The following is a 12,615-nucleotide window of genomic DNA, read 5'->3' on the forward strand; positions in this document are numbered from 1 at the left end:
TTCCTCACCTCCCTATGGTTCTCCTCTCCATCCCTTTCCTCCATGGTCCGCTGTCCTTTCCCATCAGACTCCTTCATTATCAGCCCTTTAACTCTTCCACCTATCACCTTGCAACTTCATACTCTATTCCACCTCCCCAACACATCTATCCCCTCCCAACTCACATACCTTCTCCTCCCTCCACCTCTTTATTCTGGCTTTTGCTTCCTTTCCAGTCTTGATGAAAGCCCTTGGCCGAAATGTTGTTTATTCCCCTCTATAGATGCTGCCTGACTTGCTGAGTTCCTCCTGCATTTTGTGTGTATTGTTATAGAATGGTTGGCTAATTTCTTCATGGCCTCAACTAATTTACTTTCATTGCAGTATAAACTCAACCATCAAGTCTTTTCTGGGGTCATACTTGAAATTTATAATATAACTCAAAGCCCTCAAAGATATTATGGTTCGGTTTGCATGGATAATGTTTCTTGACAGAGGATTATCAATTTAATTTTCTATAGGCTACTATAATCATCATAACAGAATTCCAAGAGACTCAGATTCATATCAACCCACCTCATCTCAACAACTTCTTGTTTACTTTCGTCATACTTCCTTTTCCATTCTGCTGCTTCCCTTTCCTTTTCAACAATCTGAAACAATGAAAGGAATACACACCAATGTGGACCAATCTGAGAAAAGCACGAGTAGGTTAAAACGAGTTGGTTATACTAATAAATGTACAGAAATAAAACAAAAGGGAGCAATAAACATATTATTAATCTGAATCATCTTAGCCACTTAAAAAGCTATGTCAACAAGATTCAGTCATTTTAATTTGGCAAAAGATATTGAGACTGTTTCTGTTAAAAGCCAAACAGTGGCATGGTAGTGTAGTAGTTAGCACAATGCTTTACAGCACCAGTGACCTGGGTTCTGCCTGTGATCATGTAGGTTTCCTCCAGGTGATCTGGTTTCCTCCCACAGTCCTAAGAAGTTCCAATTAGTAGGTTAAATGGTCATTATAAACTGCCCCGTGATTAGGCTTGGGTTAAATTGGGGGATTGCTGGGCGGTGCGACTCTAAGGGCCAGAAGGGCCTATTCCGCACTGAATCTCAATAAATAAATCCATTATTAAACATCAACCACATGAATAGACACAGAAATACAAACCCAAGCAGAATAGTTTGCTTAAGAATGAACGATTACCTCCTCCCTTGCTGCTCTCAGAGCAGAATCCAAATCTCTTTGGTTGTAGTGATGTCCATCAGCCGGAGAATCCTCCACTTCACTGTCACCAGTTCTGGAGTAGAGTGCATTTTTTGTGATGGGAGTGTCCATTAATGGCGTACTGTCTCTTTGCTAGAGCAAGTGTAAAATGCAAACAAAAAATTGATATAGGATTACAGTGAATTACTTTTGACTTAGAAGCTGTGGGAATGAAGTACCCGCTTGCAAGGTCAAATCTCCAAAACGCTCTGTTAAGTTTAAACTAATGGTTTGATTTAAATTAACTTTAGGTTCACAGGGTTGCAAAAATTCTCCTGAAATACATCAGCGAAAGGAAAGTATGTTGGGTAATTTATAATGAAATGTCAGAAATTATATGTAGAAAAGTGTGAACTTCAACTTAATTCAGAACCACGCATTTGCAGAAATTATCTACAAGAATAGTGACAGCATACAATCAGATTAAGTAACAACATATCTATTCCTCAACTGATCATCTGTTGCTTAGCAAATCAAAAAACAAAATAACCACCTTTCTACAATTTTTGTACACATTGCCCTTATAAGTCTCTGCTGCCATCTTGACAACAGCTAAACAGTACTTACCGAGAGACATTTGCAGGATCTATGTTATTAGGGTGAGCAGAGCAATTCGAAAGCATGACTATTTATTAGCTAAAATGGAATGTCATCTTTTTTGCATCAAGTTACTCATTAATTCAGAGTCAACAGAAAGCTGTTCACCTTTCAGAATCATGCATATTTCTTGCATAAAATTTGGAACTTATTTACTCTTTCATGCTTGACCTGCAGAACCTGAGAGGTGTGTGAAAACATAAATTTCTATACCTTTGACGTACATTAAAGATTCACAAAAGAACACTTAGATAAAGATTTCGACATGTCAGACATCAGTCTATGGCCTCCTCTACTGCCACAATGAGGCCACACTCAGGTTGGAGGAACAACACCTTCTATTCCATCAGGGCAGGCAGCCTCCAACCTGATGGCATGAACATTGATCTCTCAAACTTCTGGTAATTGCCCCCCCCCCTTCACCATTCCCCATTCCCGTTCTCTCTCCCACCTATCCCCCTTTCTACCAATCGCCTCCCTATGGGCTCCTCCCCCTTCCCCATCTTCCATGGTCTTCGACCCTCTCCTTTCGGATTCTCCCTTCTTCAGCCCTCTATCTCTTTCGCCAATCAACGTCCCAGCTTGGTACTTCATCGCTCCCCACTCCCTACACCTTGTACATCTTCCACCCCTCCCCCGCCCTCTCACTCTCGTCTTTTTCTCCAGTTCCAATGTAGGGTCTCAGCCCCAGATGTCGAATGTTTACTTTTTTTCCATAGTTGCTGCCTGGTCTGCTGAGTTCTTCCAGCATTTTGTGTGTGTTGCTGAAATAAAGATATTGTTTCCTACCTCGAAGTGCCATAAGCATATTTCCAAAGTGTCAAAAATGTATTTTATATTAGATAAATTTTTGAGTAGAAGGAAACATACAATTAGCATTTAGAGATAGGAAGCAATACTTTGTGTGGTGATATCATATGTAAGAACGTGATTGGAGAGTGTTCTGAGCATGCGCAGAAATGAGAGAAAGATCTGGAAGCATGGCGCTGTAAGACATGTGTGGTTGTTGCTGCTAAATAAAAGCTCTATTCCTTCCAGAATATGGTTCATTATTAGAAACCCACAATACATATTAATATAAAGAACACAACACTTTGTCTTAATTTAAATGCAATTTCATGAATCTACAATTAAGACAAAATATTGCTTCCTAAATAACTGAAAGAAAGTTTAGTTTAAAGCAATATTGATATTTTCCTTCCCCTTTAAAAACTTGTAAGACTGTGAATACACAATAATTGATTTACATATTAAGTATTAATTGAAGCAACTAGTCTTAAAAATGTATGCTGTAGATACTGTGTACTAAATCAGTATACTGACAGGAGATATAATTAGCAATTAGCAATGCCAAGAAAATACCACAGTCTTAAAGACTTATAAATGCAAGATTGACTTTTTTGTTTCCCCCAGGAAGCATTAGTTTTTATGCCACATGAGAAATCAACGTGAAGCCAATAGTGAGGAGAAAGAAAAAAAATTACTCTATTTTGTTTTACGCCAACACCTCAGAGAAAGGATTCTAAACATGTCTATCCTGTTTTTATCAATGGAATGGAATGGAGAAGGGGGATCTCATTGAGACCTACTGAATATTGAAAGGCTTAGATAGAATGCACGTGACGAGGATGCTTCCAATAGTGGGAGAGTCTAAGAATAGCCTTAGAATAACAGGATGCCCCTTTAGAACAGAGATGAGGAGGAATTGCTTTAGCCAGAAAGTGGTGAATCTATAGAATGCATCGCCACATACAGCTATGAAAGTCAAATAATTAAAGTGAAGGTTGATTGGTACTTAGTTAGTACGGGTGTCAAAGGTTATAGGGAGAAGGCAGGAGAGGGAAAATAAATTAGCCATGATCGAATGGGGAGCAGACTCAATGGGCCAAATGGCCTAAAGGCCGATTAATACTTCCGTGTATGGGCTATGCCGTAGGCCTGATTTATACTTCTGTGTAGGCTCTACGCCGTAGCGAGCATGCGTTGGTGTGTGCCAAAACGCTAGTTGGCGGTGGGGTTTCTATGCCACAGTGTTGAGTTTCTTTGTGAGAGACATGGACGAGGAAATGCATTTCAAACATTTTCGCATGTCGGCAGGTAGATTTGGCAATTTGGTTAATCTATTTTGCATCGGTGTGCAGACATGGCAGAGAAGCAGCAACCGGAAATGCGTAGGAGGAAATGCGACGCTGCCAAGCGGACCAATCACAGTTGTTGCAGTCTGTGTCGCCGCGACATGTGAGTTACTTTTTTGAGGAGGTGCACGTCACCCTACAGTGTAGGTATGGCGTAGGGTACGCGGTACCTATTGTGGTAAACTATGTGTATACGTGTCTGGACATGCCCCTCTGCTGACTGCTCCTGTGGCTCCTCCCACAGACCCCTGTATAAAGGCGATTGGAGGCACTGCTCCTCCCTCAGTCTCCAAGATGTTGTGGTCACGTATGCAGCTAATAAAAGCCTATCTTTTGCCTCCCGTCTCCGAGAGTTATTGATGGTGCATCACCTATGGCGTAGATTCAACACAGAAGTATAAATTGGCCTTAGTTCTGCTTCTATGTCAATGGTCTTAAAAACTCATTCACAATCAAGTCAAATATTCTCTCTACATTCAAATTGAATGTACTCAGAAAATAAAAGCAAAACATTTTACATGGCACTGCATGATATTTTCACGGATAGAATACTGAGAAATGAAAGAAAAAGAGTAAACAAATAAATAATCTCTGTCAATGTTGCAAACTCAGACCCTTTGTTTTTCTGCTTTGACACATTCAGAATTTTTCACATCTGGTTTGTGTTCACAAATAAACCATGAAATTATTTAGAATACATAAAATATAACCCAAAGAAATTATTGAATATCAATCTGTACCTCATTTTACTGAATGTCGGGAACAGTCATTAGAAAATTAAGAATAAGTTCTCAAAGCTGTCCAGACTTGCACGTGTTCTGCATTCAGTAAAACCATCAGTAAGTTACAAACTACAAATTACAATTCTATACTAAGCCAAACGAAAGCTGCAACGTAATTAAAACCAGTTTCAACATCCTTATAAATTCTGCACCGTGTCTTACTTGGTAAAAACATTCCTCTAATTAATATCTCTGGCCTTAATGTGATTCTTGAGAAATATTTAGCTGTTATCATATACAGAATTCCAAAAGCCTTTTCTTAGCTAGCTATTCTTAAAATTAATTAACCAAATTTTACATACATCTCGTGGAATGAAACACATATTTCTAATTGCTGTCAGCATTGATATGATTACAAAATGTTATCAAACATATTACTGATATTGGGGAAGGTCCTAATCTAACTCTTACTTGTGAATGTGAGCCAGAAATGGCCCTTTGTCTTCGGGCTGCTCTCCTCCCTCTGATCTGTGAGCATGCAGACAAGTGAAAGAAACTTAAGAAAGTAAAATGGCAACTAAACTTAACCTTGTTAATAACTGTGCGTTGACTATTCCTAACGTATATGAAATAAAATCAATATTCACTTCATTCATATTTTATACTTAAATAAATATTAGCTCTTTAGCAATTTCTCTCATATTGTCAAAAGGTTTTGGGTGCTTCAAAGTTATCTTGAAAATCCAATGTGTTTTGAATTTCATCTACTCTCCACATTAATAAAGTGTGACACTGAAAATGAGAAATTATCTATTATGCACACTAAAGTGTTCTTAATTTATTGCACTAAGAATAAAATTTATTTCATATAATTTTAGGATATTCTAGTTGTATATTAAATTAATAATCATTTTGTTAATTATGTTTCTGTACAAATGCTCTTGTGAATATAGTGATTTTTAAAAAAATATATTGGACCTTGATACATTTATCTTGATTCAGAAATAAAACCTGCCACACAGCAAGAGACTTTCAGCTGTAGTAGTCCTAAACAGGAAAAGTTGATGATTCCCATTGGAGCTGCATGCAAACAGTAACCTCTTTGACACCATCTGGTATGGAAGGGCCATTGCACAGGATCAGAAAAAGCCGCAGAACGTTGTAAACCCTGCCAGCTTCATCATGGGCACTACCCTCCCCAGCATCCAGGACACCTTGAAAAGGAGGCGCCTCAAAAAAGCAGTATCCATCATTTACCCATCATCCAAGACATGCCCTCTTCTCATTGCTACCATCAAGGGGGAGGTACAGGAGCCTGAAAACACACACTCAGTGATTCAGCAACAGCTTCTTCCCCTCCACCATCAGACTACTGAATGGACATTAAACCCAAGAACACTAACTCAGTATTTATTTTCCCTCTCCTTGTGCACAACTTATTTCATTTAATTTTCTTTCTTTATATATACTTACTATAATTTATATTTTTATTATTATGTATTCCATTGTACTGCTGATGCAAAACAATAAATTTCATGACATATGCCAATGATATTAAATCTGATTCTGACTCTGACTTTCGTTTGACCAGCTGTTGTTTAGGCACACTTCAGTTTTATATGGTATATCATTTAGACTAAAAGGATCAGACACACAGTAGTGCTTACTCTTAATTTCCTGGCACCTGGGGTATCTTTAATCAAGTTTTCCCATTGTTGCTGTCACCAAATTTCACCAAATTCAGTTTTTATCTCTGTCCTTTAGCTGGCCATCACAAGCCATTCCCATTTCTCACTCACTTTAAGGAAAATATTAGAGAGGTGTGCTTTGATAAGTACTTTTAGCAGTCACAATCACGATGGGATAATATCAGCCTAACAAAGAATATTTGTTCTGTTAACAAGGTTTCTTTCTCCCTTCTTCAACTGCGTGGTGAACAGCTCCTAATAATGTGAATTCTGCACATTTTTAACTTTGCACCCTGAAGATTGTTAGAAAGTCAGGAATGACTAGAAAATAGCAAAATGAACCTATATATGGTAGTGAGGCATGCACAGATGATTGATTTAAGAACCTTTTGAACCTATTTCTAAATTACAGCAACAAATAATTATAGCAAATACAATTCCTCAGAGCTCTCAAATGGCCTCCTTCAGATGCGAGGACAGGCTCTTGAGAATTCATTCGTATTGGAAGTGATCTTTAACTCTGTTGCCTGCACAGTAACCTGTCCACCCATTTTAGCAGGGTACTTTACTCAAATAGAGTGAAAATGAAAACTGAGAAGCGTTTACAATGAGTATTTCAAGACACCTTTATTACTAATACATTTTGAATAAAATGCAAAGAACTAAACATTTTAACACATGGGTTGAAAAATGGCAGATGGAATTTAATGTAGACAAGTGTGTGGTGTTGCACTTTGGGAGGACAAACCAGATACATCACTGAGGAGTGCGGTAGAACAGGGGGATCTGGGAATACAGATCCAAAATTCCTTGAAAGTGGCATCACAGGTAGATAGGGTCATAAAGCGAGCTTTTCGTAAGTTGGTCTTCATAAATCAAAGTACTGAGTACAAGGGTTGAGAAGTTATGTTGAAGTTGTATAAGATATATTGTATAAGTGAGGCCTAATTTGGAGTATTGTGTGCTGTTCTGGTCACTTCCCTACAGGAAAGATATTAATAAGATTGAAGGAGTATAGAGAAAATTTACAAGGATGTTGCTGGGACAAGGACCTGAGTTGCAGGGAAAGATTGAATAGGTTAGGACTTTGTTCTCTGAAGCTTAGAACAATGAGGGGAGATTTGAGGGGTGAGGTATACAAAATTATGAGGGGTATAGGGTAAATGGAAGCAGGTTTTTCCACTGAGATTGGTTGACTCTAGAACTAGAGGTCGTAGGTTAAGGGTGAAAGGTGAAATATTTAAGGGGAACCTGAGGAGGAACTTCTTCAGTCAGAGGTGGTGAACGGGTGGTTACAGGTTTGATTTCAACATTTAAGAGAAATTTAGATAAGAACATGTATGAGAGGGATATGAAGATCTATTGTCCAGGTGAAGGTTAATGGGACTAGGCAGAATATCAGTTTGGCATAGACTCTCCTACACTGGGAATAAGATTCTGATTGCCCATCTTATCTATGCTTTGTGATTTTATAAACCTCTATTAAGTGAGAAGCTAATCCCAGCTGATCCAGTCTCAGGCCCTGTTTATGTGCTGTAGTGCTCTATGACTCTAACATCTCACAAGATGATTAATTTCTTTTTTCCTCAGTGGCATTTAACTGGGATCATACCCATACTGAATTGCACCTATGTGAAAATTCTGCCAGGAATTTGTTACAGAATTAGTTTCCCTGTTGAAGATCAGGAAGAATCTGTTTCCATGTTGCATGGAGTTAAATGGGACTACCTAAACTCATTCTATTTAACTACGTTTGGCCCACATCCCTCTAAACCTCTCCTATCCATGTATCTGTACGAATGCCTTTGAAACTTTGCAACAGCTGTCATTGTTCATGCCTCTATCACTTCTTCTGGCAGTTCTTTCCACATACCCAGCACATTCTGCGTAAAAATCTTGCCTGTCATGCCCCTTTAAAACTTTCTGCTCTTACATCATACCCATGCCCTCCAATTTAAGACTCTCCTACACTGGGAATAAGATTCTGATTGCCCATCTTATCTATGCCTTGTGATTTTATAAACCTCTATTAAGTCAGTCCAAAGCCTCCTTTGCTCCAGGGAAGATATTCCCAACTGATCCAGTCTCTACTCGTAACTAAATCCGTCCAGTCCCGACAATATAGAACATAGAATAGTACAGCACATTACAGGCCCTTCGGCCCACAATGTTGTGTCGACCCTCAAACCCTGCCTCCCATATAACCCCCCACCTTAAATTCCTCCATATACCTGTCTAGTAGTCTCTTAAACTTCACTAGTGTATCTGCCTCCACCACTGACTCAGGCAGTGCATTCCACGCACCAACCACTCTCTAAGTGAAAAACCTTCCTCTAATATCCCCCTTGAACTTCTCTCCCCTTACCTTAAAGCCGTGTCCTCTTGTACTGAGCAGTGGTGCGCTGGGGAAGAGGCATTGGCTGTCCACTCTAACTATTCCTCTTAATATCTTGTATACCTCTATCATGTCTCCTCTCATCCTCCTTCTTTCCAGAGAGTAAAGTCCTAGGTCCCTTAATCTCTGATCATAATCCATACTCTCTAAACCAGGCAGTATCCTGGTAAATCTCCTCTGTACCCTTTCCAATGTTTCCACATCCTTCCTATAGTGAGACGACCAGAACTGAACACAGTACTCCAAGTGTGGCCTAACCAAAGTTTTATAGAGCTGCATCATTACATCGCGTCTCTTAAACTCTATCCCTCGACTTATGAAAGCTAACACCCCATAAGCTTTCTTAACTACCACTTTCTTAACTATCCTTTTGAAACTCTTCTGTGCCCTTTCTAACATAATCATATCTTTCCTATAGTATGGCACCCAGAACTAAGAGGTTGGATCAGCTTTATTTATCATGTACCTCAAAGCATAGAGTGAAATACGTCATTTGCGTCAATGACCAGCAGAGTCTGAGGATTGTGCTGGGGGCAATCTACAAGTGTTGCCAAGCTTCGGGCGCTAACATAGCATGACAAAAACACACTAACCCTAAAGCTAATTGTACGCCTTTGGAATGTGGGAAGAAAGCAGTGCACCCAGAAAAAACCCCCACATGATTACAGGGAAAACACACAAACCCTTACAGACAACAGCGGGAACTGAACAGCCAATCTACCACCCATTAACAGTTGGGTTACATTAATCCCGTATTTTTTACTCCCACACTTTTCCATCAGCTCCCCTCAAGTTCTACACAATAAGGTCATTATTTGTAGTGACCAATTATTCTACCAACCACTTGGTACAGGAGAGGAAAACGGGCAAATGAAGGAACCCCGCGCAGTCACAGGGAGAATGCGCCAGCTCCACATGGGCAGCACAAGGTGAGGATTGAATCCACATCTCCGGGTGCTGTTGAGCCAGCAGGTGTGCACTGCGTTCCCGTTACATTTTGTTTCAGAACTAATTCTGCCATCAAGTTTCTAATGACGTGTCAAATCCAACCGCTGTTCAATTTGCAGGAGGCCAGAAGGCAGTTTGGGACAAGTCCAGTGTGTCATGTGCCATGCTAAATTTAGTACTTTGAATTTATTTAATGTGTACAGTCACAGTCAATTTCCTGGGGTAGAAAGCCCAAGGGAAGTATCACACTAAAACCTAAAGAGAGTATGATAGGTAACACCATATCCAAGCATGCAATCAAGAGGTTAACATTCATCATCAGTACATTAGGGACGTATATGGGAGGGGCTCATTCGAAAAGTAGATAAAGTCACTAAGACATGCTTAAAACAGTATGATGCTTTTGACTAAATTAGTTCACACACTATAGCCAGTGCACTACAAACATAACACTCCAGGCATTATGCGATACCTCATAATCTAGGGAGCTGCTGGGAGAGTTGGATATCTGTTTGGCTAGCTTCAGTGCTTCTATCCTCATGGCTGCATACACTAGCTCTTCCTGCCATTGAACAGAACAGGAGCAATCCGTAGAAAAGCAATAGTGGAAAAAAAATAGTGTAAGACTTTGACCATGTTGGTGAACAAACAGAACTGGATATGAAAATGAATACAAACACAAATTGAGATGATTAATTATGAAATGATTTTCTGTACAAACCTGTAACTTGCTCGCAAACACTGAAGGGTTTTTTTCAGCGGTGTCAGGTTGCAGATAGTCAAGCTCATCTACTTCTGTGTGTCCTACAATCCTACTTAACAAGGCATCTGCAGAGGCAACTGGTTCCTCAGGAGTTGACTGCGCAGAAGGGTGGCAAGGTGCAAGGTTTCAGGAACAGGCATTTTCGTATCCTACCCCTATAAACATTCTTAGTCATGGGTGATTTATACTTAAAGTAATAAGTGACACTTCCCTCAAGTTGGAAATCATTTCCCTCCTTCAAAAGTTATTACCATGACCAATCAGTTTTTGAAAGTCAATTTCCAAATTTGATTTCTATATTGCTTAAAGGATCAAGTTGTAAACAAAATATATGGTTACATTTGCCCTAAATTCTATTCTTCTTCTGTCAATTGTTATGTGACTTTCTAAATGTCACCATGTCACCATTGACCTGGGATAAATTTGGAAAATATAGGTTTCGTAAAATCAGCCAGAAAGAAGTCTGGCTTTGGCTCATGTGTTTCCTGTGAGACCTCTGTATGTGAAATAGAATATTAATGCACCATAAAGGTGTAAGCCATTCAATATGACCATTTAAATTATATTGAACCATAATGGACAATTATTATTGCAACTGAAGTGGAGGGGGTTCGGAAGGATGGAAGAAAGGTATTGAACTTTATTAGTCGGCTTCCAAACCAGTAATGGCCCATGAGGATCTACTTATCTCATCAGTGCCCAACATTGCTGGCTCCTAGGTCTAACATAAAAACAGAAAGTGCAGGGAGTATTCAAGATTTGGCCACATCTGTGAGAGGAGAAACAGAATCAATACCTTAGGTTAAAGTCTATAGTGTTGAAGGATCTTCGACCCAAAATATTAACTGTTTCTCGTCCCACAGCTATGGCCTGACCTGCGAAGCAGTTCTAGCATTTCCAAAATCTACAGTTCATTTTTAACATTCACTTACCTGAAACTAACTTCCCTGACAATGCTAAAAAGGTGCGCCCTGCAAGAAAGGCATAAACTGATGTGTGTCTGATGTCAAATGTCACATCACCTGTTCAAATGTGGCTTAGGCCGGCAAGTGTCTGTTCCTATTTTCAGAGAAGTATGATTTGAACCAGAAATGGATGTTGTGTTTTACTCTAATACAAATACATTTTCATCATTTAGACAGAAATAAAAATCCCTAAGTGATGTAACTTTAATGTTGTGCTTTGAGATTGAAAAATAAATGAAGCAATGTCCGAGAATGAGGGTGCATTTGACTCATGCCTGATGTAGACAGAAAAAGGAAGGAGAAAATAATTGGTGAGAAAAAGAGAGACAAAAAGGAAAATTTAAAAATGCATATTAAAATTTTCCAGTATGTTCTATGAAACTGAATGCTATCTTAGAGAAAGAGCCTCCACAATTTAAGCTGCTTATTGCCTAATTTAAAATAATTGCTTGCCTGAGTTTTTAAAAGGTACGACTGATTTTAATTATCAGCTCTATAATTCTCTGGTAAATTTATGTCTAAAGATACCATTGTTAGTAAGTGCTTTCTTTACAGTATTTCCCATTCAAATGTGACCTTAGAACAAGTATAATTGATAAAAATCTAATAATGATGAAGATGAAACAGTTAGTGGTGATAAAACAAGGACTTCAATCCCTCAATATTTTTCTGTAGTCTCAACATTAATAATAACCTGCATTACTGCCTCACTTCCTGGCATTACTATTGTATTAAAAAAACTTATCTACAAGGTACAAACCTACATGTATCAGAGCATTATTATACAGTTGGCAACCTACGATTCATTGTGTAACTAAATTTGCATTGCATACGAGTGCTTCATTAGAGACATAAGAAGTATAAAATAGTAGCAAGAGCAATTCTTTTATAACTTGTATTGAGAAAAATACCCACCAGATCGGACTTTGCAGAAGATGAGCTCAGGGAATCCCCATCTTTTGGTTTATCTGGTGAATGTAAATGTGCTTCCTGGCTGGGAGCCAAGGGTCGTGTACCTGAAAGCTTATTTGCAGCAGAAGACAGCACGCCATCTTCTACATCATCTAAACTTGATCTGAAAATCACAATATAATTTGCTTCATCATTAAATATGCTGCAGGAAACATGTAACATATTTTAAGGAAAAGAACAT

General features: G+C 38.9%; 1 protein-coding gene across 9 annotated transcripts in view; it reads right to left on the minus strand.

Moving 5' to 3' along the window:
* Positions 1-12,615, minus strand: part of LOC140715456 (uncharacterized) — a 274,016-nt gene that overhangs the window by 22,228 nt on the left and 239,173 nt on the right. For 5 of the 9 annotated variants that reach the window (XM_073027670.1, XM_073027672.1, XM_073027667.1 and 2 more), the window contains 6 exons: positions 12,378-12,537; positions 10,456-10,593; positions 10,207-10,296; positions 5,175-5,231; positions 1,190-1,342; positions 556-632 (listed from right to left, as the gene is read on the minus strand). In XM_073027670.1, coding sequence (XP_072883771.1) covers positions 556-632; positions 1,190-1,342; positions 5,175-5,231; positions 10,207-10,296; positions 10,456-10,593; positions 12,378-12,537 — 675 coding nt within the window. The remainder of the gene's footprint in view (positions 1-555; positions 633-1,189; positions 1,343-5,174; positions 5,232-10,206; positions 10,297-10,455; positions 10,594-12,377; positions 12,538-12,615) is intronic. The other 4 variants (XM_073027671.1, XM_073027668.1, XM_073027674.1 and 1 more) reach the window with 4 other exon arrangements.

This window comes from Hemitrygon akajei, chromosome 23, assembly GCF_048418815.1.
Source record: "Hemitrygon akajei chromosome 23, sHemAka1.3, whole genome shotgun sequence".
Lineage (NCBI taxonomy): Eukaryota > Metazoa > Chordata > Chondrichthyes > Myliobatiformes > Dasyatidae > Hemitrygon > Hemitrygon akajei.